Raw genomic sequence first — 23906 nt, forward strand, 5'->3', positions numbered from 1 at the left:
ACAAAGCGCTCTGAGACCCGTGCAGTGAGAAGGGGGCTACAGCAAGAGGATTTGGGGTTTACACCACTGCAAAAAGCACCATTCTCCTTCTATGGAGAAATGCAGCAATAACGCGGCCTTATTCCTTTATACAGTGGGATGCACCCCAGGCCACTCCACCCACAACACCTTGTGACCCAGACACAGATGCCAATGGGCAGGGGGCATAATGAGTGCGTAGGGGTTTACAGGGATCCCCTAGGTCCGATGACTACATACCAGTGCAACAAAGGGTGGCATGTGAAGTCTCTGTCAACAGACAGTAACGTACTGGTGCTCCCAATCATGGTGAGATCTACAGATGTTGTTTTAGGAGTTTTGTATCTATGCTGAAAACGAAGGTCTGATGTAAATGAAGACAGGTCACCAGAAGATGAGAAGCAGGTTCTGCTCAGGTCCGGGGTATGAGACACTTCTCTCCCTGGCTGACCATTGTGTATCATGCGTATTACAATGTGAGTCGATTTGGACATGGAGCCATCAGCTAATCAAGACTGCAAAGGCAAGGAGATCACAAACTCTACCTGAAGGAATACCCAGCAAGGGGGAGTCCAGTTTATGACTAAGATCAAAGAATTCATCCGGTATATCAGGAGACTGCAAGGAGAAACACTGTTTCCTTCACCGAGGGGACAAGCTGCCCACATGCTTGTCATATGAATGGAGGGTCACAGCTAGCCTGGCTGTTAAACGCTGGGAGAAAGGCTTTGGATGATAGCTAACTAGATGTCTTGCTGTCCTGTCTCAGGGAGGTTACCTCTAGGCTCTAGAATGCATATTATGATTTTGTTTTAGATGTAACCAGTAGTTCCCAATTTTTCCACCTACTCGCTATTACCGGAATCTCTTCTTCCTTAATTACGCCGACCCTTGTTTTCACTAGTCACAAACCCAAGTGCTGAGAGGGAAGCAGAGATCCTCAGGTGAAACAGGAAAGCTGAGGCGCACTGTCGCTTTGGGGACAGAGTATCTGTAAATGCTGCGAGTGTCCAGAGGATTAGGGGCTGGGCACCCAGGGGGTTTGGACTGTGCCTATCGCTAACCTGCAGGACAGCAGAGCCTGCATAGGCTGGAAGGGCCCATGGCTGGGGGAGTCGGAGAGCTGACCCCTGGCAGGCACAGACAAGGTTCCCACATGCTAAGGGCAGGTGGTAGCGACCATCGGTCCCCCTGGGAAGCAGGTCATGCATATCCATGCAAATTATACCCCACTGCTGAAATGCTGCCACCTCTGGGGTGAGGCACAGCAGCTGTTGAACATGACCTAGCATTTTAAGGCAGGGAGTAGAGAATAACCGAAGAAGCAATGTTCGGTAACTGGCGTGTAGTTTTGTCAAAATTGGGATCGGGTAAAGAAAATGGAGTCAACACGCACATACTGTCTGAATGGTTTTGGAAAGCCAGAGCTTGAAACAGAGCCTTGAACAAACTCCACGTGCAGGCAGTAAGAGCGGTCGCTGTTTGGTTGCACCATGCTGGTGTTTCTTGGTAGAGTAGATGTGATGTAACAGTTGATACTGTGACCTCGCGGAGAGCAGCACACCGGAGAGACAGTGTACATTCATATATAGTAAAAAGTCTTTATTAAGAAGTCAAAAAATAAAACTCTTGATACAATTTTCATAACCGTCAAGTCAGCGCAGCAAATATATAATCAGTACTTTAGCCATGTAAGGTTAAAGGTCCGTTATTTTCTTTTAAAATAAAATATATTTTAGTTCTTAAAATTTATTCAATAAAGTACATATTTTCCTATAAATTCCCTACATATACATAAGAGGTAAAAAATAAAAAAATAAAACTAAACAAAACAAAACGGCGATCGAAATCATTTTTTTGGCGACATGACGTGCTTAACTCTGCCCCCAACTGTTCCACACCCCCCCGCCCGTCCCAGCCAGGACACCTATCCTTTTCAACGCACTGTGGGCAGCTTTCACGTTGGCAAAATAGAAGATAAAACGGTGTTACCAAAAAAAAAGAGAGAGATATTTAGAGAACCGGCCAGAACCGTCCAAAAAAATAACTACATACAAAAACCCAAAACATTAATAATAATAATAATAATAAAATGCTTTTAAAAAAATAAAGACAACCCTTGTGTGTCCTAAATAAAAAGTGCAACCGGACCTTTTCTTTCTGTTTATTTCACTTTGCAAACTGAATACTGTTATTTGGAAAGAACTGTTGAAGAACAGCTGCTCGTTCTCCTCCCCAGCTTCCACACCTGGGTTCAGAGTTAAAGCTATTCTGTAAACATTTGATTTTTTTTCTCCCTTCTGCTATTTCACACCCCTCTTTCCTGTCATTTTCCTCATCCCTTCTTCCCCCCTCCCCCACCCACAATCTTCCTCTCCAGCTTTCTACCCAGCAAGAAACATCGTCTTTCACCCTCCCCACCCGCAGTCCCAATCCAATCCCTTAAATAAAAAGGTTGATTTAAACAGTTAAAAGTTCTTAAAAAGCTGAGTTGTAGGGAGAGGGGTAGGGGTGGGGGGTGGTGGCCCATCCGATCGGACTCCGGATGGACAGCTAGGAGAAGATGTGGATGGCTTGAGTGGCTGGGGTGTGGCAGGCAGGGCACTCCGGCTCGGCTTTGCCGCAGATGCGGATGGCGCACTCCATGCAGAAGAGGTTGTGGCCGCAGGGCACCAGGGCAGCAATGACCTCGCTTTCGAAACACACCATGCACTCCCGGGAGCTCTTCCGGTGCCCGTCAGAGCTGCTGGAATCTGTGGGGGAGCCTGAGGTGCCGGAGATGCTGCCCGGCAGGGAAGAGGAGGAGGAGTAACCTGTGCTGTTGGAGAAGGAGGAGAGCGAGCCCTGGGTGGGCAGCCAGGACAAGGTGCTGACCGGGTCGCTCTGGATGCGGCGGGCTAGGGGGTGGTCCAGGGCAACGCTGCTCTCTGGGAGGGTCGGGGAGTGCCGGGGCGTGGCTGTCCCGCTGATGCTGCTGTTACGTCTCTGCGAGCCATTGATGGAGGAGCAGCTGCTGAAGGCCTGCAGGGGGTTGGAGCGCTCAAAGGGAGACCAGATGGTGGTGGGCGTGGTGAGGTCCAGGGCCAGGAAATCGAAGCCGAAGTCAGCGTCTTCGGAGCTGAGCGGTGGCGCCTGGGGCTCGCTGAAGTTGAAGCCGCTGCTGGTGCTGTACGGGCTGGTGGGGCTGGCGTCGGCCACCCGGCCACCGTAGTAGGACTCGGTGGAGGTGCTGCCCAGGGAGCTCAGGCTGTCATTGCGAAGGCCGGCCGAGGGCCTGCGGGCAGGGTTGGGGGCTTTGGCCCACAGGCTGGCCGTGCTGCCCAGCAGGTCGAGGCAGACGTCGGTGCCATTGGAGTGGAAGTCGTTGTCTGCGTTGACGTCTATGAAGGAGCCTGTCCTCATGGTGATGTGGGCTTCAATCTCCTCCCGGGCCCGGTCCACGTTCTCGGGCATCCCCGTCACCTCAAAGACGGGCTCTTTGTCTCGGCTCGGCGTGACAATGTACGTGTGCGTCTGCTGCTGGATTCTCTTGATGGTGGCCCCCTTGGGCCCCACCACCAGGCCCACCACACGGTAGGGGACTCTCACCTGGATGGTGGTCTGCCCTGGCAGGTTGGGGGGACCCTGCACGGTTCCCGTCAGGCCGTTGACCTTGTTGCGAGTTGCTCGGATCATGGAGAAGTGTTCAGCAGCCGAGAGGATCTCCCTCTTGGCCATTTCCACATCCTCTTTCCTCCCAGTCACGATGAAGATGGGCTCCTCTCCTCTGACTGGCGTCTTGATGTAGGTGTTGGTTTTAGCACGCAGGGCTTTGATCTTACAGCCTGGAATGAAAAGGAGACAGAAAAGCGACACGTTCAGGCCCAGGTTGAAGCCGGGAACCAAGCACACCCTGCTGCTCGTGTTATAAGGAGGGCCGGGAAGCCAGCAGACAATGCAATTGAGGCAATGCAATTGTTTCCACTGAATTCACACCTACAACAGGGAAACCTTCTGAGAGGAGAAGCCTCACGCTTCACAACCAGGAAGTTACTCCTGAGTTCTGGTGAATGGTATGCGCTAGCATGAAACACACAGGCTTGCTGACCCCTCATCGTCATGTCCACTGGGGCAGGACCTCAGGATCCCAACCAGGGATCAGGGCCCCATCATGCAAACACGACACAGATGGTCCCTGCCCCAGAGAGCTCCTTATCAAGGAGTGAGGCAACAGGTGAACCCAGAAGAAAAAGGGGAGTATGTGTGCACCCTGGGCAGAGAGGTGGGGACAAGGTCAAGGGGACTGAGACAGACACACGTGCCCAAGTGAATAGTTACAGCAGCCCTAGGTGGTGGCCTTCTCCCTTGGAGATGGATTGGAAGGAAGTGAGGAAGCAGGCACAGAAGTTACTTTTATCTCAGGGGCAGGTTCGAGAAGGTGCAGAGAAATGACCCTTCTGGTTTTTTTTACATCCCAGTGCTTCCTTTATTTGGAGCCGGAGGTCTCCCCCCAGGATGGGGATGGGTGTGTGTGTGTGTCTAAACAGAGACCAGGCAGGCTGAACAGAAGCAGAACCCCCTCTCACGCCCCCCCCATCTGCCATGTCCATCTTTTATTTCTTCAGTTTGCCTTATTAGCATGTGTATTACTGTTAGCCTCTCGTCGTGGCCCCATTGAGACCCCCTGTCCGCACGCACGCACACAGAGAATTTCTTCCCTTCTTCCTTTGCTTTTGGTCTAAAAAATTCACTCGTTTCTGCCTGGAGGAAGAATTCAAAATGGAAGACAGGGAATGTGTCCACTAGGAGTCCCAGAGGAGGGGGTCTGTTAGTTAGGGGCTGAGCTAAGGGCCTATATATGCAGCTCTGGCTCGAAGGTCTCTGGACCAGGCAGAGTGGTCTAGACCAGTGGTCCTCAATCAGGGGTACATGTACCCCTGGGGGTTCACAGAGCTCTTCCAGGGGGTACATCAGCTCATCTAGAGATTTGCCTAGTTTTACAACAGGCAACATAAAAAGCACTCGTGAGGTCAGTACAAAATAAAACTATACAGACAATGGCTTATTTCTACTGCTCTCTATCTACACACTGAATTGTAAGTACAACATTTATATTCCAGTTGATTTATTTTATAACTATATGGTAAAAAGGGGAAAGGAAACAATTCTTCAGTAACAGTGCGCTGTGGCACTTTTGTACGTTTAGATCCAATTTTGTAAGCAAGTTGTGTTTAAGTGCGGTGAAACTTGGGGGTACACAAGACAAATCAGACTCCTGAAAGGGGTAAAGTCATCTGGAAAGGCCGAGAGCCACTGGTCTAGTGGATGGGGCATCGGCCTAGGACTCAGAAGACCTGGGTGTTACTCCCAACTCTGCCACCAACCTGCTAAGCGACCTTGGATAAGTCACTTCCCCGCTCCGTGCCTCTGTTTTCCCTCTCACCTGTTGTCTATCTTGTCTATGTATACCATGAGCTTTTCATAGCAAGGAGCGTCTCTCACTGCGTGTGTGTAGAGTGCCTAGCACAACTGGGCCTTGATCTCAGCTGGGGCCTCCAGAGGCTACTGGAATACAACCAGTAACTCCTGAATGCCGATCAGAACCCGCTCTGGAGATACCTTTCCGGTAGCTACAGTCCCGCTATGCCCTATTTGCGTTCGCTCCACCTGCACTCTAATAACTTTTTGTAACAAAATTCACACAAGTGACACATTCTAAATCTAGAGACCAGGCTGGTTTCCTGCCCTTCGTTCCCAATCACCAAGGCAGAGTAGCCCACATCCTCTGTGCCTTCCCAAGCTTTGGTTTAACCCAAAACATTATTAATCAACTGTACTGCAGCAGCATCTAGCAGCCCCAGTCATGGACCAGAAGCCCATCATGCCAGGCACTGTACAAACACAGAACAAAAAGACAGTCCAAGAGAGTCACCAGTAAATACTGATAACACCATGAGATAAGTTAGAAGGACCTTGTCAGGCAGGTATCAACCTATCTAAGGCATATGTCCCCCACATCACTGTAGTGACAGGCCTTCTCACATTCTTCAAGGTATTTGTCCTCACAGAACCCAGGTGCGGCACGGCAGTGCTATTGTACAGGTGGGAAACTGAGGCACAGAGAGACATTGACGTGCCCAAGATCATACAGACAGTCTGTGGAGGAGCAGCGGCATGAACGTAGCTCTCCCACGGCCCAGGCTAGACCCCTAGCCACTGGGCCAGGTCCAAGGTTTAGGTTTTGTAGAACCGTAGTAATCTGCATATGAAATTGGTCTCCTTTCACCACATCCCCACAAAGAGGCTGTAGTCAGGTCGTGGCTGCATTTAGGAAGTATACCATTGCACACTGACAAGGGCATTAAGTGTCACAGAAAATTAAAATAGAAAATTGTCAAAATGAGCAAGCAGAGTGCATTTTTAGATGCTAAATCCTTGCTTTTTGATCACATTCATTCATCACTTGCAAAATTCAGCCAGTCATTCACAAAGGGGTCTCCTAGTCATTTGTGTGAATAACCGGGGCTCAACCTATCGAACGGGAGCTCTCTCACAGTGGATAATACATTCAACTCTGAAGAAGCCAACAAGGGAAATGAGTTACATTTGAAACAAGAGCATCAAGGTGTCACTAAAGCCCGGGACCCAACCAGTTGTTCTGAGCTTGGAAAGGAGCTTGGGGACCAGATGTCGTCAATGGAGGATGAGAAAGGAGTGGGGGAGTAGTTTTGAAAAGCCCCGAGAAGACTCCACAGCTGTGGAGATCATGCACAGAACCTAGACTGAGAAGCCCATCAATGGCCAATCAAGAAGGCCATATTGAGTGGCTGCTATGCTTTCCCAAAGCCTACATCATGACAAACTCCCGGATGACACCTGTGGTCAACAGCTTTGCTCGTTGTAGCTGACAACTGCATTTCTCTGGTCCTATGGGACTCTCTGACATCAGCTCATCTGTGTGGGGGAACAGAACTTTCTCGGGGGCTGGTCCAAGATTGTGGAATGAACTTCCCCAGGAATGAAGGACCGTCACAAACCTTCCGCTCCCAGTGCCGGGTGCATTTCTTTGACCTGGCTTCTCTAACGTCAATAGAGAACAACATGTATATTTAAAAAAAAAAAAAATTCTACCAGAACAAGACACAATCCTGCACATGCTTCTCCTCCTGGGGAGAGGAGGCAAGAAAGAACACGTGACGTGTATGGTCATGTTGCTCAATGCACAGCTGGAAGGCGCTCCGATACTACGGTGATGAGCGTGGAATCACTACGCTCCTCTGGCACAACTTTGTATAAAGCTTCATTCTAGGCCTGTCCGCATGAAGGATATTCAGACTGGTGTGACCACACTGATGCAGTTACATTGATGCAACCTTTCTGACATACGCAGGGCTGAGCTGGCACAAAGGGGCTTATGCTGGTGTTACCCCAATGGTGCTTCGCAGAGAAAGCAACCCCTACTTGGTGTTGGTGCAACGTGCCTACGTTCGGGGTTTGCATCAGGAGGACTAAATCGAGAGAGTTTCCATTGGGGCTAATTTTTCAGTGTAGACAAGGCCTCAGTCAAGACTCTGTGGTACTAGCCGCAGTGCGGATATTTCCTAAGCTTGCCAGGGTGAGTAAGGAAAGAGATGTATGCCACTCTCCTGGGCCTCCTCCATTAGGAGAAGAGCTCAACTAGAGTTACTCCCACGTGGAGACCCAGAGATGGCCATGGGATTCCACATGGCGGTAATTCTACAGGCAGATGGAGCCTTTGAAAGGATTGTGGCCTAAGATCTTGACTGTATTAAAGCACCCAGCAACTTGTAGTGTTCAGAGAACAACTGAATTTTGCTGCACAGAATGTAAAGGGGATACTGTATTGAGTCTGCTGGACTCAGACAGACCCTGTGGTCTCTCAGTCTCTAAGTCTGGCACTGCCCAGAGTCACCACCCTGGGATCTCCCTAAGTCTTGGAGTGGAGCAGACAAAAAGGGGCTCCACTGCAGATCTGTCATTGGAGGTGCTACAAAAGACGGCAAATAAAGCAGAGAAGCAAACCTGCTCACTGCATAGAATGTAGCTCTTGGGCTGGCAACATGCAGATTTGGAGCCCAAAAGTCACTTGTATGCCTAAGGCACGTTCCAGCCCTGGCCTGTGGCTAAGTCTGCTTAGCGTGACCTATAGCAGATCCCCACATTACAGGATTAGATGCAGCTGACTGCCTGCGAGTTATGGCTATGCCAGGCTCTTTCCTCCTCACATCCCCCTCCAGCGCCATTCGGAGGGCTTGGTATGTCAGCTGCTGCACACAGCAGGGGGCTGATGCTTGGCATGTTGGGGTATTCCCCACCCACCCAGATGTGAATTTTTTTTGGGTGGGGGGAGGGGGAGCAGAAGGGAGTGAGGAGAAAGAAAACCTAACCAACAGATGAGGCTGGATTTTACTTACGGAAGCTGCTCAGTCAGGGGAGCCAACTGGCCGATGATATTCCCTGATAAAAGGAGTGAAGATTAATTGCACGGGGGCCCTGTTAGCGTCGTTTCAAGGGGATCTCTCTCTCACACACGGCACGCCAGGTGTGATCGGCCAGAATGGCCACAGGGCTGCGTTTCTGGGCTCAGACAGGAGGACACACCTGAGTTCATCCCCTCTCGCAGCCCACTGGACTCTGTCTGCCAGCCTTCGGGAGGCACCATAAGAATCATGAAGCGCCGCGCCGTGGTCAGAGCACACAGAAAGATGAATGTCAATTGAAAAATATTTGTCTTTTGTTGGTGGGGTTTTTTTTGGGACTAATTTAGTGATGGGTGGGTATATCTGTGGCTAGGGGCTGCAAGGACACGACTCATTTTGTAGCCTGCTGGGTGAGTATATTTATGGGTTGGTCAGTGCGGCCTGGTTTAGTCTGCTTAAGTGGGTCTGGGACTCCTGAATTACCTGCCTGGCTGTGTCACTCACGAGCTGTCTCCCCTGCGGCCAGCCATTTCCTGCTGTGGGTCCCAGTTCCCACCTCTGTGAGATGAGGGTAACACTCTGGCCATGGAGGTGAACCATCAGGCCTACAAGCAGCTGCTTTAACCGGAAGATCTCAAAGCAGTTGCCACCAACAAACTCTCCTCCGTTTATTACGGGGAAAGAAAGGAGCAGACAGGTTAAGAGACTTTGCCCAAAGTCACACAGCAAATAAGTGGCAGAGTTAGGAACAGAACCCAGGTTGCCTGACTCCCTGTCCCATTTTGGGACCACTCGATCATGCTGCCTTCAAGAGGCACAGCTGACAGAGTGCTAACTCAGGGCTGAGTATCCTCGGGCTTTTGTTACTCCTGGGTTTGGAGGAAGACTCACGTCTCTGGCATTCTCGAGTAACGTGCTCATTGGAATCTCACAGTGTATAGTAACCTGCTCAAGGAGAGAGGTGGGGGAGCCTGGCACAAAACCTGCAATGAAACGAGGAGCCTTCTGCCTTTCTCACCGGCCACAGGGAACAACTACATACACACGCTGTTTGCTTTGCTCCTAGGAGTCAGTTCTCAGCACTGTTGTGAGACAGCTATGTATTAACATGGAAATGAGCCTACCATGTCAAGATGGCTGGTGCATCTGTACAGTAGCTCTGCCTCAATGCATCCATCTCATTGATAAAAATGCATCTACACTTCTAGGCTGACGTGTTGCTGGCCACACTGTTACATTGAAGGAAGTTTCCTACCCACCTTCAAGTCTCATTATGCTAATGATCTTGCCAGGGTTCTCTCTCCACGCATTTCCCTTTCTCTGCCTCCATCAGGGAAAGGATGCAACTCAAACAGATTGCCAGGAAATGAAATGCAGTAGCAAAAAAGAGGAAAGTTCTGGGACTCAATCCCCTAGAAAGAGGAGAGCGGAGAGTTCAAAGGGCACACAGAGCTTTGGGCCAGGAATTTCAGTAAGAACTTTTCAAATCCAAAACCATTAACGGTCTCACTGCACCCTTTAGTACGAAGCTGATCCAAAATGTTAAAAGGGAGATGCATCCCGGCTGTTACGCCACTGAAGCTACACCAGGGTGAATCTGGACCAAAACAATTGAATCACTTCATTCAGCAGAGATCAGGGTTCTGGGGGGGGTCTCCTGGCAGGAGCTATCAGCTGAACGGCACAAGGGAAGGCAGGCGGTAGTCACCCGCTGCTCTGTTCTCATCTGTGAGGCACCGAACAACCTGGTTTGCAGAGGTGGTGAACACCCCCAGCTCCTGCCAAAGCCAACTGAAGCCATGAGGGTTTCAAATCAGGCCCAAGGTCTTTGATCAGCAACATTTGATTTAGCTGGTGTTGGTCCTGCTTTGAGCAGGAGATTGGACTAGATGACCTGCTGAGGTCTCCTCCAACCCTAATCTTCTATGATTCTATGATTCACTTTTCATCCTTTATGCTGCCTGCTTTCCATACACAAAGCCTGTTGTGAACGGGATAGTGCACCTGTCAGTAAGGCTGGCAATGTTATTTTAACAGTGTGTATTTTATATACAACACACTGACTGGGCATTCCTCTCCTATGAGATATAGGGCTGGTTCTTCACCACCGGACATCTCGTGCAGTCGCTTACGCCTGTGCAAAGTGTGTGTAAAATACTGCCATTGGGATCTGGCAGTGCTTTACTTACACCTGTGCAAAGCGAATGTGACAGCAGGGAAGAATCAGGCTCACAATCAATGCAGGGTTAAAGCTGGTACTGTAAAGGAAGGGAGCCTGGTGGATCTGCAGTGGGGCTCAGAGTCCAGTGCACGATTCTCACATCTGGGATTTGAAGTGTTTCCCTTAGAAACATCTCTCATGTTTCTTGGGAGCATTAAAATAACCAGGGGCTTCTGAAAGGTTCAGTGAGGTCCAAAGTCCAAAATGGCAGCCACTGGTGCAAGAGGGCTGCTGTATTTGCACATGTGCTGGCCATGCTCCCAGTAATGCTTTGTGGCCTGGCATCAAAGGGCTGCCTATTATTCTGGCCCAGAAAGAGGGCCATTCTTCACTTCTTATTACGCTAGCCTCCAGCACACACATTGCACCAATGAGGTGCTTGTATTGTGAGGCTATTGAAACAGATGCTGTTACCGGGCTTCCTTTGGGTGCAAAACGGAGGGGAGAGTTCATACAACTGCTCCAAAATAAAACCAAACTCTGCTCCTCTGGCTAAGGCAGAAGGTCTCACCATGAGAGATTTCATGCTGAGATCGGTAGGAAAACCCACCCTCTTTGAACAGGTACAATGTACCTGAGCTTCCATCACCACCAGGGTAAATCCCAAAGGGACACAGCCGCTTCACAAGTCAAGCACCACCCAGATCGATCTCTAGTTAATGCCTTAAGAAATACCAGGAAATACCCTTCTCTGAATAATTCTAGTGGCCACTGGATGACACTGTTGCTGCACATGGGAGGCATCTAATCCCCAGGGCAAATCAATACGAGCTGGGGAAAGGCTACTCATTAGTGCTGTAGAGGTTACGGGGTTGGGGCCTGGTCTGCTGACGCGCGAGCACCCACAGATTCATTTTAAGGCCAGAAGGGACCATGATGATCATCTGTGTAGCACAGTCCAAGGTTACCACCATCACCCCCTTTTAGAGATCCCATGCTGAGGTGGGGAGGGACGAAATGACTTGCCCAAATCACACAGTCTCTGTGGAAAAGCAGGGAATTGAACCCAGATCTCCTGGGTCCCAGACCAGTGCCTTGACTACAGGACCATCCTTCCTCCCTATTAAAGGAGTCCGACAACCAGGCATACCCAGGATTGAACCCAGGACCTCTGCCATGGGAGATGAGGGCGATACCCCTAGAACATACAGGGTCGATGCTGCTACGTTCTCGTCATGCACCATGTGCACACCCTGGAAACCAAGGCCACAAACAGCAGACCGAATCAGGATAATCCGGATCCTGGTTACAGTGGTAATGGAGCAGTATTTGTTGGTCCTTCACGTTCCCTTCTTCAACTCATTGGCTCATCCTGTTGCTGAGGCATGACAAGATGTAAAGCTGACAACAATTTCCAACTGTTTCAGGAAAGGCAGATTTGTTGTGCTAGAGGAAGGTGGACGAGACGAGGATGATGAAGAGTTTGTCGACCCTCTGAACGATGTCCCATTTCCAGTCAACATGGAAAAAGAGGACTTAGTAGCTGCTGTGGCTGAGGATCTGCTCACGATCGGAGAGCTGCCCGAGGAAGAATTACTGAGCTGCAGCAAGGCCAGAGAAACAAGCTTGTGTTCATGAAACGTATCATAATCAAGAGAGTGAGGATGATTTTGATGAAGTTCCACCCCCACCAACTCTAAAGCTGTTGAAGGTTTTGAACAAACTTTGGCACTTTTCGCAGCTAGGGGGACTACGTGACAGGATCTACAGGTCTCTTCGGGACATTGAATTCCATCTTCAAATCCAAATTGTGACGGAGAAGAAGCAAACAAATTAATAGAGTTCTTTCACCTGAAATGAGTTTATCCATTCATAATTAATTTACAAGTGGATACTGTATAAACAGAATGCATTTTGACATGGAATAATACTTTAATTTAGGTTATTACAGTATTATTTATTTGCTTAGCAGATGCCCATATCCAGAGTGACTTACAGTGCATACAAAGTGTTACAGTTAAGTGCGAGAATAAAAAATGTTTACAAGTAAAAGCAAAGAGGCTGTGTTTGTTATCATGGTTGATGTTTGATTGTTTTCAAAACATAAAAATAAAACTTGATACTTTTATAACGTTAATGCAACGAGTACCGCTTTACTGCTACAAGATGTGAGTCGGCTACAAATGCAGAACAGAGCACAGGTTAAAAATGTACAGTATGTACACTAATGCAACACTGTAGCAATAGTAAAACACACATTGCACTGTTGCAATTACAGATTGTTAGCAAGTCCTGGAGCTATTTTACGTATCAGAAAAAGCAGGCTGCCTTTGGTCAGATGAAACTGCCTGTAACAGCAACAGCTGCTTAGGAGCAACACAGCAAAAGGGAGTGTGTTGCTACTAGCGAGTATCTTGTGTAGTGCTTAAACTAGACCGGGGCAGTTAAAGTGGTACAGCCCCTTACCGTGGCTGCAGGCCTACTAGTATCAAAGCTATACCAGTACAGCTTATTCCTGTACGGGAAACTGCAGCCACACAGGGCATTACCAGTTTAGTTACACCGGCAAAATAAACCACACTCCGAACTGACACCGTTACATCAGTATAAAATCTGTGTACAGCCCAGGCCTTAGATTCCAATGGAGCTTAAGAACGTGCTTCAGTGCTGTGCTGAATCAGGCCCTTAGTAAATGGCAAGAGAAGAGTTTCAGAGGGAGCTCCCACAGTGCAGGGGATCAGTTGCTAAGGTACCTGCCACAGCAGGAGGTGAACAGCTGGCCTGGACAGACAGACTGAGTGGCTTGTAATTTACAAGTTGCAAGGCCAGATCCAACCTAAAAAAAAAAGACAGACAACAAAAACCTGTACACACGTGTATTTAAGTAACAGCCGGAAACCAAGCCACCCTGGGGATTGCACCGACACTGTAGCATACACACAGAGCACTGGGGAATGGGAAACGGTGCAGGCCACAGTTGTGTAGAGGGCAGCCACAGATCTGTTAGCACACTCAGGAATCCCGACCCGGTACAGAAAGGATGCCGTCTCCTATGCAGGGACACTTACTAGGTAGCAGCTTGCACTGCCCTAGGCAGCTGGGATGTCAGGGAGAGCACCAGTATCTGGAAGGGGTCTTTGTTCACGAAGGATGGAACAGGACAGCAGAGGTGTGAAAAGAGCAAGGGCTGGAAAGCAGCGCACTCAGGCATGGCAGGAAGGGATGCAGATGGGCAGGACAGCCCCAGAGAGCTACGACAGAGGGGAGCGGTACTGTCTGGAAAAACCACTGGGGCGGGAGTGGTATCTACAGCCCTGATCCAAAGGGTGACCACACGTCTGAATGGCCAAACAGGGAGAAGGAGAACTGACAATCAGAGCTGTAGAGGGGCCAGTAACGTTCCCAAAGGTGGCGTGTTTACTATTTGTATTTGCATGTCACCTAAGAGCCCTAGTCCTGGCCCAGGATCCCGTTGTGCGAGGCGCTGTACAAACAGAACAAAAGCCACTCCCTGCCTCGGAGAGCTCGGTCAGATGAGCTGCGTTGCGGTACAGAATTAACACAGAACAAGGCTGTGCTGCTTGTTGGGGTCAATCATTCCGTGGGGGGAGAGAAGAAGGGCACAAACTTTGCTACAAGTCTAACAACAAAGTTATATCCACGCTTCTATTCCAGACAAAAGCTAATCTCGCTCAGCCCCCGGGGGAACCGTTCGCAGAGACATTCCAGTTTGTAACTCATCCATTCACTCCCACTTGGTTGACACAAACACCGAGAGGTTCTCTCATCTCCGACTGCAATAGGTTACGTTTCACTTCAGGGTCCTAATAGAAAATATTCAGTCCTGACTTAAGCCTTGATCCGGACAGCATGTAAATAGGTGCTTAACTTTAAGCATGTGCTCTAGTCCCACTGAGTATCAAGCACGTGCTGTCCTGGATCCGGATGCGTTTCTCAGTGCAGGGGGGTGGGAGGAGGATGGGGGAAGGTGGCTCTAGCTGTATTCAAACCTCAAGCATCCAAGCTTGGCCCCCCACCCACATCTCCACCCAGCAAAGGGGACTCAATAGACTGGTTGAAATGGGATGGTCCTCTTGAAATCCTTCCTTCTAAGCCCCAGCCACCTGCTGACATTTATACTCAGCTGTTTGGCCAAATTCCTCCGTGTCATTTTAAATGGGCATGCTGCTCTCTCCACGTCCCCTCCGGTGGTGCTGCGGGGGCAGAATGGCTACATTTCAATAGCAGGCACATATATCGTGATAATCATTTTACGCTGACACTCTGCCTTTCATCCCCTTTAGAGGGAGACGCTAATGTACAGAATCACACAAAAGAATCAAAGAAGCCACTTATGAACTGCACCCACCTCTGGGGTGGAAATGGCGCAGCGTTGCAGTGCGCTGTTAAGAAGTTACCATCCATTTAGTACAGGAAATGAGGAACAGTGGAAACACAGCAGAGGCCGAATGCAGTTACCCAAGCTGGAATCTGGCCAGGTCACCAGGGCTATACAAAGCACCACAAGATGCAGGACACATGATATGCTTGGGGCTCCTTCTCAGTGGGGAGTACTTCACCAGTGCCGGGGTGGGGCAGCAGCTGGAGCCCATCACCTCTCTAAACTGACCAGCGGTGATGTTGGTGAGAAACCAGAGGGGGATTAAGAGTCTCTCACTTCAAAGTGCCACCGGAGTAGAAAATATTACCTCCCCAACATTCCTCGCTAGCACAGCAGGGCCACAGCTGCAGGACTGCTCCAAATCAGAGTCCCCTTTGCACTGTAAGCATAGAGTCCGCATTCACACACTGGGTTTACTGCTCTTGGCTCAGGCTTGGAATTGAGGAAAGTAACTGACTTATTCACACTGCAGGGCTTATCACCCCCCACTATCCAGGATATGTGCTGTCACACAGGCAAGAACTGTTTGGATTCAGGCGGCCTGAGCTCTGTCTTCACCAGCAGCACACACCACCCCATCCCAAATGCAAGCCAGAGCTGGGCTGTGGGACAAAAAAAAACACATCACCCCCACGCTACTGGCTGCTCCCGACCCAGCCTCCCCCAGGACAGAGCACAGGACCAGGAAGTTAGCTGGACTGCAAGGAGGGAAAATAGGTCCGGTCTGGTCCTTTCTGCCTTGGTCTGTGATACTGCTGCTGAATTCATTTAAAGCTGGGTCTCTCTGTTCCTGCCTTTGGTCTGGCCAAGCCCGTCTCCGCTACCTTACCCCTCCTTTCACTTCAGCACACATCAGTAGCTCCTGTCCCACAAGACTCTGTATGAAGCCAGCTGACTCCACTTTAGCATCCATTGGGCAGGGGCTGGCATGCAGCAGTTACCCTCCAGCACACCCCGAGAGCCAACCACAGACCAGCCTGCAGTGCTGCCATCCCAAGCAGCACAAAGGCAAGTCTGAGAATGGGCAGGGCTTACCAACGAGAGACGTTTCCAGCACTAGCGGCTGGGACAGCCCCTTGGGAACTTCTAGCAACACCCTGGCCAGCACATCTCAACTAGCCCCCTGGGACAGGGGTTCTCTCTGGTGAAAGAGGCTGCTCAAGCTTAGTTGCTACGCACGTCCCCACCTCCTTTCCCTGATCCAAGGTCTCACGCCACCGTCAGCATTACAGAGCTTGCAATCCCTTGTGGAACAGAACAACGCTGGCCCAAGAGGCGCCAGGGCTGGGGCTAGAGGAAGAGGAGAACGACCACGCTTAGCACTTCTATTGCCCTCTTCAGCTCCATAGCACCCTGCGAACGGTAATGGGTTCATCCTGACCCACCCCTGGGAAAGCACTGTACCTCTGTGCTTTCTCCAGACGGTGGGCAAGCTGAGGTGGGGAGACCGAGCCACTTGCTTAAGGCCGCAGCGGAGAAAGTCAGGATACATCTACACTGCAGAAAAAGCCTGTGGTATGTCCCCACAGCTACTAGACACCCAGGGCTGGCCTGGGCCAGCCGACTTGGGCTCGGGCTGCAGGGCTGTTTCACTCCTGTGCAGACATTTGGGCTTGGGCTGGAGCCCGGGCTCTAGGTCCCTGTGAAGTGGCAGGGTCCCAGGGCCTGGGTTCCAGCTCAAGCCAGGAAGTCCATACAGCAATGAAATGGCCCTACAGCCCGAGCCCTGCAAGTGGGAGTCGGCTGGCATGGGCCAGCCATGGGTTTTTCTTTGCTGTGTAGACAGACCCTCAGAGCCTGGGTCAGCTGACACAGGGTCACTCTAGGGGAGCTAAAAACAGCAGTGTAAACATTTCTGCTGGGGCGCCAAGACCCACCATCCTTGCCAGGTTTCGGAACCCACGCAGGAACATCTGGACTGCTATTTCTAGCCCTGTAGCACAAGCCCAAGTCAGTTGACCTGGCTTCTGAGACTTGCTACTGGGGAGGGGGGGGTTGCAGTGCAGTGTCAGCCAAGATTAGCACCCAGAAAATGCAGTGAGTGGAGATCTCTGTAATAGCACAGGGTATTTCTGGCCCTGAGCTCAGACCAAGGGAAGACACATTTGGGAAGGGCATTTCAGACTGACATAAAAGAATATGATAAAATGCTCCTTTTATCTGACATGCTGGGCGTGAAGGCAGAGAGAAGAGCTAGATTAGGGCTCAGAAAGGAGAGAGAGGAGTAAAACAAAAGAAAGATCATTAGCAGGCCTGGGTGAGAGCAATACATCATTACCCATGTGAAGTTGGGACTCATGGCTTTACAGCATGTTCTCAGTGTTCGAACTACTGGGACTCCTGGAGTGAGGTCAAACAGCAGCCGTATTTCACCCTTTTCTACCAGTAACCTCCATCAATTCCTCTGCTCCAGTAACCCCACCCCGATGCAGCAGTGATTTCATTAGTAGTGCTATGGTTTTTGGTGGTTCGAAAGAAGACCATATTACTGCAATTAATCCCTACAGCGCTCCTCAGAGCCGGCCCCACCCATGGCCAGAATCATGAACGGGTTTGCATGCAAAGGCATGACAACATAATCCCATTGGGCTGAGCTGCCGTTTGGTATTGACGTGTGACATCTGAAGCAGTAAGGATGCGGAGGAGAGGGGAAGGGGCCTACGCTCCCCACTCTCAGGCACAGCCGCTGGGCACCTTCACCAAAAACGCTTCAGCAGCCTCTTGCCCTGGGGGTGTGTGTGCGTGTTGTTGCTTGGTCTCATTTTGCTGAACAGCTCAGTGTTTTTTTTAAGCTCAGCTGATGAGAGCCAGTTGTGGTGACAGAGCAGATGTGATGCTTTACACAGCCCAGGCCAGCCTCGGTGGGTTTCCGAAAGTCCCAGGGAATAATAAGGTTAACAGACTTGGAAGAAGGGTGGGGAGTCACAGTGAACAATGACAGGTTTCAGAGTAACAGCCGTGTTAGTCTGTATTCGCAAAAAGAAAAGGAGGACTTGTGGCACCTTAGAGACTAACCCATTTATTTGAGCATGAGCTTTCGTGAGCTACAGCTCACTTCATCGGATGCATACCGTGGAAACTGCAGCAGACTTTATATACACACAGAGAATATGAAACAATACCTCCTCCCACCCCACTGTCCTGCTGGTAATAGCTTATCTAAAGTGATCATCAGGTGGGCCATTTCCAGCACAAGGGGGGTGGAGGGTGAGAAAACCTGGATTTGTGCTGGAAATGGCCCACCTGATGATCACTTTAGATAAGCTATTACCAGCAGGACAGTGGGGTGGGAGGAGGTATTGTTTCATATTCTCTGTGTGTATATAAAGTCTGCTGCAGTTTCCACGGTATGCATCCGATGAAGTGAGCTGTAGCTCACGAAAGCTCATGCTCAAATAAATTGGTTAGTCTCTAAGGTGCCACAAGTCCTCCTTTTCTTTTTACAGTGAACAATGTATTTCATGGGTCAGAACTGATACAAGTAGCTAGTTACTCACTCTGATGGGAAAATACCTGCCCAACAGAACGGGGCTCTTGAAGTCTTTCACATTCAGTCTATTGTAATACTTCAGTCTGGTGCTTACGGAAGCCAGGCAACTAAACACAGTACAGCCAAAGGCTGGTATCTGCGTTCCAGTTACTCCCACAAAGGGCTAGGTGGTCTTCATACATATAGGAAGGCATGGTCCTTGCTCCAAAAAGCTTGTGTGAAAAGCTCTGCCGATGCACCACAATCCAGATGCGCAGCCCCTTCCCCCACCGCTATTCAGTCCCTGGGATCTCCCACCAACCCCTGCTCTGCTGATGCATCTCAATCCTGATCTGCAACACTCCAAGTCCAGGACTTTTCCCTGAATCTTTCTGGACTGCACACTGAGCGTGTGATGTGGATAAAAATGTCCAATGGTTGCTTAGGTCAAACTGATTTCACCCATGACCCTTCCATTGCACTCTACGCCTGCAAGGGCCAATGGTGAATTCATCCTTGTAAACATCCCTGGGAACAAAGTGTTTCCCACATTAAACCTCATGCTCATTTTCCTTATTACAACTGATTTAGGAGCCAAGATGGTAGTAACTTTACAACATGAAATTGTAACACAGGAGGAATATATTATAGCCATAGAGGTGTGGTTTAGTGGTCCAAGCACAGATCTAGGAGACAGTAACACTTAAATTCTCATCCTGGCTCAGAAACAATCTTTCAGGCCCTGGAAAAGTTAGTTAACTTCTTGGTCTTAGTTTCCTCACCTGTTAGATGGGGATGCATAAACAGCACTAAGACCATGTTTTCTGGTGGTCAGCTCGCCAGACTGGGAAGTTAGGAGACAGCAATTCTATTTCCATTTCTGCTACTGGCTCACTGTGTGACTATGGGCAAAATAATTCCCCATTTTACAGACAGGGAAACTGAGGCAAAGAGCAGGTTTTCCACCCTCAGGTAAGATATCAGTTACCTATAGTAATTTAGCCCAGACTAGGAACTAAAGCAGTGGTTCTCAACCAGGAGTCTCAGGCCCTCTGGGGGGGCCGCCAAGCAGGGCCAGCATTAGACTTGCTGGGGCCCAGGGCAGAAAGCTGAAGCTGCAATGCATGGGGCTGAAGCCCAGGGCCCCAAGCCCCCAACCCAGGGCTGAAGCCAAAGCCTGAGCAACCTAGCTTTGCGGGGCCCCCTGGGGCATGGGACCCGGTGAATTGCCCTGCTTGCTACCCCCTAACACTGGCCCTGGCTTTTATATGCAGACAGTTGTTGTGGCACAGGTGGGCCGTGGAGTTTTTATAGCCTGTTGGGGGGGCCTCAGAAAGAAAAAGTTTGAGAACACCTGTACTAAAGAACACTGGCAATCGATCTCTGCTACTTTCTCTTAATTGGTAATACTACTTCACTGGGGTGAAAAGTCATCTGCTGGGACATCTTACTTAAGTAGACTTGAACTTTAACACAGAAGCATACTGTAAGGATTAACATTCATGTGTCCATAGTGATCAAGGGATCTTGGTACCCAATTCATTCTGGAGCTTGTATTTCACACCAGTTTCATGGCAGACATAAAAGATTCTTAGGACACTGCAGTTATGCACAGAAGCCCCAGTCATTTAAAACCATAGCTCTCATCCTTCTGGTGGGGTAAAAAACACTCAGAGATACTTGCACAGGGGGCCTCAAAAACCACAAGAGCACTACTTGTACTTCCCAAAAAGTGTTGAGAGCACAGCAGAAAGTTAGATCCCATGTCTGGGGAAAGGTACAAGACAGACCTGCACAGAGCCAAGAATTTCAAGCAGACAACCTGTGAATGGGAAGGGCTTGATTTCATTTCCGCACGCAAGCTGAGCTTGATGCAGGACCAAGAGGAAGTGAAGTCACCTTTGTGCCTTCCCTATTCTGGGGCTGGGTCAGATCCAGTTTGACCTCTGATGCAGGTTGGAGCAGCCCCAAAACAGTCCTAATTTGCAAGAGTTGTCTCAAGGGCTTTTCTGGTGGTTGAGAATAGCTACATCCCCTCTCCCCAGGAAATGTCCCGACACCACTCCATGGGGTGACACACAGCCAGGGCAGCACCAACCTGATGGCACCCTAGGAATTCCTTTGTGCAGGGGGAATCCTTCAAGAGCTGAATCTGCCAGCTCTACTACCTCTTTATGCCAAGATAGGTGACACCAAGGGACCACAGAGCAGAAATGAATTGGGCTCAAATTACCTGGAAGAACCAGGAGACGGGGGAGACAGGGAACACGGAAAGAGGAAAAAACAGGAAAATATAAAATTAAAAGGCATTTAACTATTTACCCCGATGGGTGGGGATAGTGGAAGCAACTACAGTCTGTTAGTGTTATGAACCAAGTTTCCAGCCCGTTTCAGCCTTTGTACGTGCTATTCCTGGGCGCTCTCTCCGTCACAGCATGCCACTCCTAAATCACATTGATTATTAATGCCCTTGCAGCGTATTTGCATAAACCACACCAGTTCCCAGAGTTCAACAAGCATCCAGGCTTCCCTCTGCACCAAGTATTTCCTGGAGGACTAGAAGCATGCAACATAAGGAGAGATACATGTTTAACTTAATAAGGGTTGATGAGACTGGGGATTGGGGCTTTTCTATAGTTCAGTCACCCAAGGACACAGTAAATCTGAGTTACTGATAGGCACTGGACTCTGGTTTTGGATCCTAACAGTTAAGAGATAGAAAAGACCTACTAGATAATTGAATCTATCCCCCAAGAGAGGCTGGATCAGAGATTAAGTTGATACTTCCTGTGGCCTTGGCCAAGAAGCAGTGAGATCCTGCTGTACCCTTACCCAGGAGTCAGTCAACTAGATACTATCCTTACAGCGATCACGCCCACCTTTTGCTGCTTCCCAAGCTCTCAGCACAGCCTGCAATACTAGAAAGGGAACCACAGAAAGTTGAGGCTGAGCATGAGCAGTTGGTATAAATTGGGACTGTGTACGCCTGGAAGTGGGTTGGAGCTCTGGGAGCAGGCCAATGGGAAGCAGAGAGTATGATGTCATCATGCTAATCACAGCATGGCTCTAGCTAACAAAGAGAACAATGGGGCTGCCACACTACCCCACTTCCACCCATGAAAAATGCACAAGGGCCCCACAAATCCCATCCATTAAAATGAAATGATCACCAGGAGCCACACACCTACAAAGAGAAGCAACAGTCAGGGGTCACGGCAGAAAGACGAGGGAGGAAAGGCTGCACCTCAGACCAAATACACTGGAGGTCAGTTTGCAAACAGGCAAGACTCAGATCTCAACAATGATTTTTGATACTAAAAATGCCCATTTTATTTATTTTGGGTTTTTCTTTAAGAAGTAACTTTAAAGACTAAAATATATTTTTATTTTAAAGAAACAAAACCCACCCGGCACACACCCAGCTAAGTATCACAAGCATTGAGGCGTGCCCTTGTGTCCTTTTGTGACAGATTTTTTTTGCAGTCAGGGATCCCTACGCCCCTCCACAGCTACTTCATATCTCAAGTGTTTAACATATTTTAAATTAGTAGATGAAATTAAGAATCCAACTGAGATCAATTAAGGCTGATAGTAAATATTACCTTAAGAGGGTGTGTGGGAGAGGGGAGAAATCAATTAAATAAATGGAAGTATTTTCATCTACTTCACAGTCATTTAGACTTTATAGTCTATTTCCACAGACTTGAGAAGTCCAGTAAACATGAGAACTTTCTGGGTGTGTATCTATGTAATATACAAAGTGTGTAGCAGGCCTATATAGTTTAGACATCAGCAAACTCTAGCAAAATATTTACAAATGTGGAGTCATTTTAAAATGGCACACAGAGAGATGGCTTGTTCATAAAATAGAATTAAAAGGGTCTCTATAGAAAGAGTTTGAAGGGTTTTATTTCTAAAAAGTTTCCACTCCACACTCCAGCACAAAGAAACAAAGACTAAAACTGACCCAAATAAAAACTGGGATGGGCCAGTGCATCTCATACTTTCTGATTGCTGGATTTTTGGTTACTACCCAGGCATAGGTGTCTAAGGGGAAAAAAAAACAAAACCCAAAACATAGAATACACATTTCTGTGCATGCCATGTCTCCCCCAAAAGACAGGCAAACACCTTTCTAACTCGATAGTGGTACAGAGCAGTGGCCCAGGAGTATTTAAGCTACAGGAGTCTCCATTTCTCTCCAAATCTACCAATGTCTTCAGATTCCCAAGACAAGTTATTCAGACACTAATTACATATATAGGATCTATTAAAGTCTCTCAGTACATATAGAGGGAATATTTTCAGTGACATATATAGAGATATTTTGGCTTATTTTACAGTCCCATGGACTTGCATCTCCTCCTTTCTCCATTTTAGATAGAGTGTTACCTGAAGGTATCAAAGCTGAAAAGCTGCCTATAATAGAGTGGAGGAATTGAGGGGGTGCGAGGGAGGAGACTACAGACAATGGGCAAAACAAAAGGAAAAAAGGCCGCTGGAGTTTACCTTGTCTCCCCACAATCTCCGCTACATGTTCAGAGCTGGGGACAGGGACGCACTCAGTCATGTTCACGCTCTTCTTTCTGCTTCCAATGATGCTCATCTGCTCAGCCAAGATGGAGTGGTGGTGGCCCAGGTGGGGGTGAAAGTTGCTGAACACATCTGGAGGGGAAGTGGTGCTGGAGGTGGGGGGGCTCACATCTGGATCCAGCATTGGCAGCCCCCCCAGCATCCCCACTCCCCTGTCCAGCCCTGAGCCGTGGTCCATGTCATCCAGCCCTCCATCCCCAATCTCCAGCACCTCCTCCTCCTCCTCCTCCACTCCTCCTTCTTCAGTCACCCTTTCTGCTGCCGCCGCCGCCTCCTCCAAGCCCAAGATGGAGAGCTGGTCCAGGGCGAACCGCAGCGCGGCCGCCGCGTCTTCCTGGTCGGGCAGGGGCTGCTGCCCGCCTCTCGCCGGCTCGGGCTCCAGCCGCGGCGGCTCCTCGTGCGCCGGCTGCCCGGGCGGCGGCGGCGGCGGCGGCGGGGCGCTCAGCAGCCCCAGGCAGGGCGCGGGGCAGCCGGCTGCCTCCCCGCCGTCGGGCTGGTAGACGGAGCCGGGCATGCTGGCGAGCCGAGCCGAGCCGAGGCACGGGCAGCCGGCAGCAGCGGCGGGCGGCTCCCCTTCTCCCGGGGCGGACAGCGCCGCCTGCGCTCGGAGTCCGCCGCCCGCTTCTCCCTGGCCGCCGCCTGCTTTGTCCGCTCGCCGGCCGGCCGGCCGCCCGCATCCAGCAGCGGCCGCGGGGCTCCCAGGGGCGGCCGCGAGCCGCGCCCCCCGCCCCGCACGTCAGCCCCAGCCCAACAATGGGCCCGCGGCGAGAGCGGCGCATGCGCGGCGGCCCGGCCCGGCCTCCCGGCCCATGTGGCCGGGGGAGGGAGCGCCCCGCCCGCCGG

The 23906-nt window shown here is 50.0% G+C and overlaps 1 protein-coding gene across 1 annotated transcript; it reads right to left on the reverse strand.

Moving 5' to 3' along the window:
* Nucleotides 1–1641: 1641 nt before the first annotated feature.
* On the reverse strand, nt 1642–23823 carry MEX3D (mex-3 RNA binding family member D). Its single transcript, XM_073324498.2, has 2 exons — nt 22980–23823; nt 1642–3842 (listed from the first exon to the last, which is right to left on the reverse strand). Exons 1-2 carry the CDS (start codon nt 23575–23577, stop codon nt 2572–2574), a joined length of 1869 nt encoding a protein of 622 aa, XP_073180599.1. The 5' UTR covers nt 23578–23823; the 3' UTR covers nt 1642–2571.
* Nucleotides 23824–23906: the final 83 nt, after the last annotated feature.

The sequence above is a fragment of the Lepidochelys kempii genome, chromosome 25 (genome assembly GCF_965140285.1).
Source record: "Lepidochelys kempii isolate rLepKem1 chromosome 25, rLepKem1.hap1, whole genome shotgun sequence".
In the NCBI taxonomy this organism is placed as follows: domain Eukaryota; kingdom Metazoa; phylum Chordata; order Testudines; family Cheloniidae; genus Lepidochelys; species Lepidochelys kempii.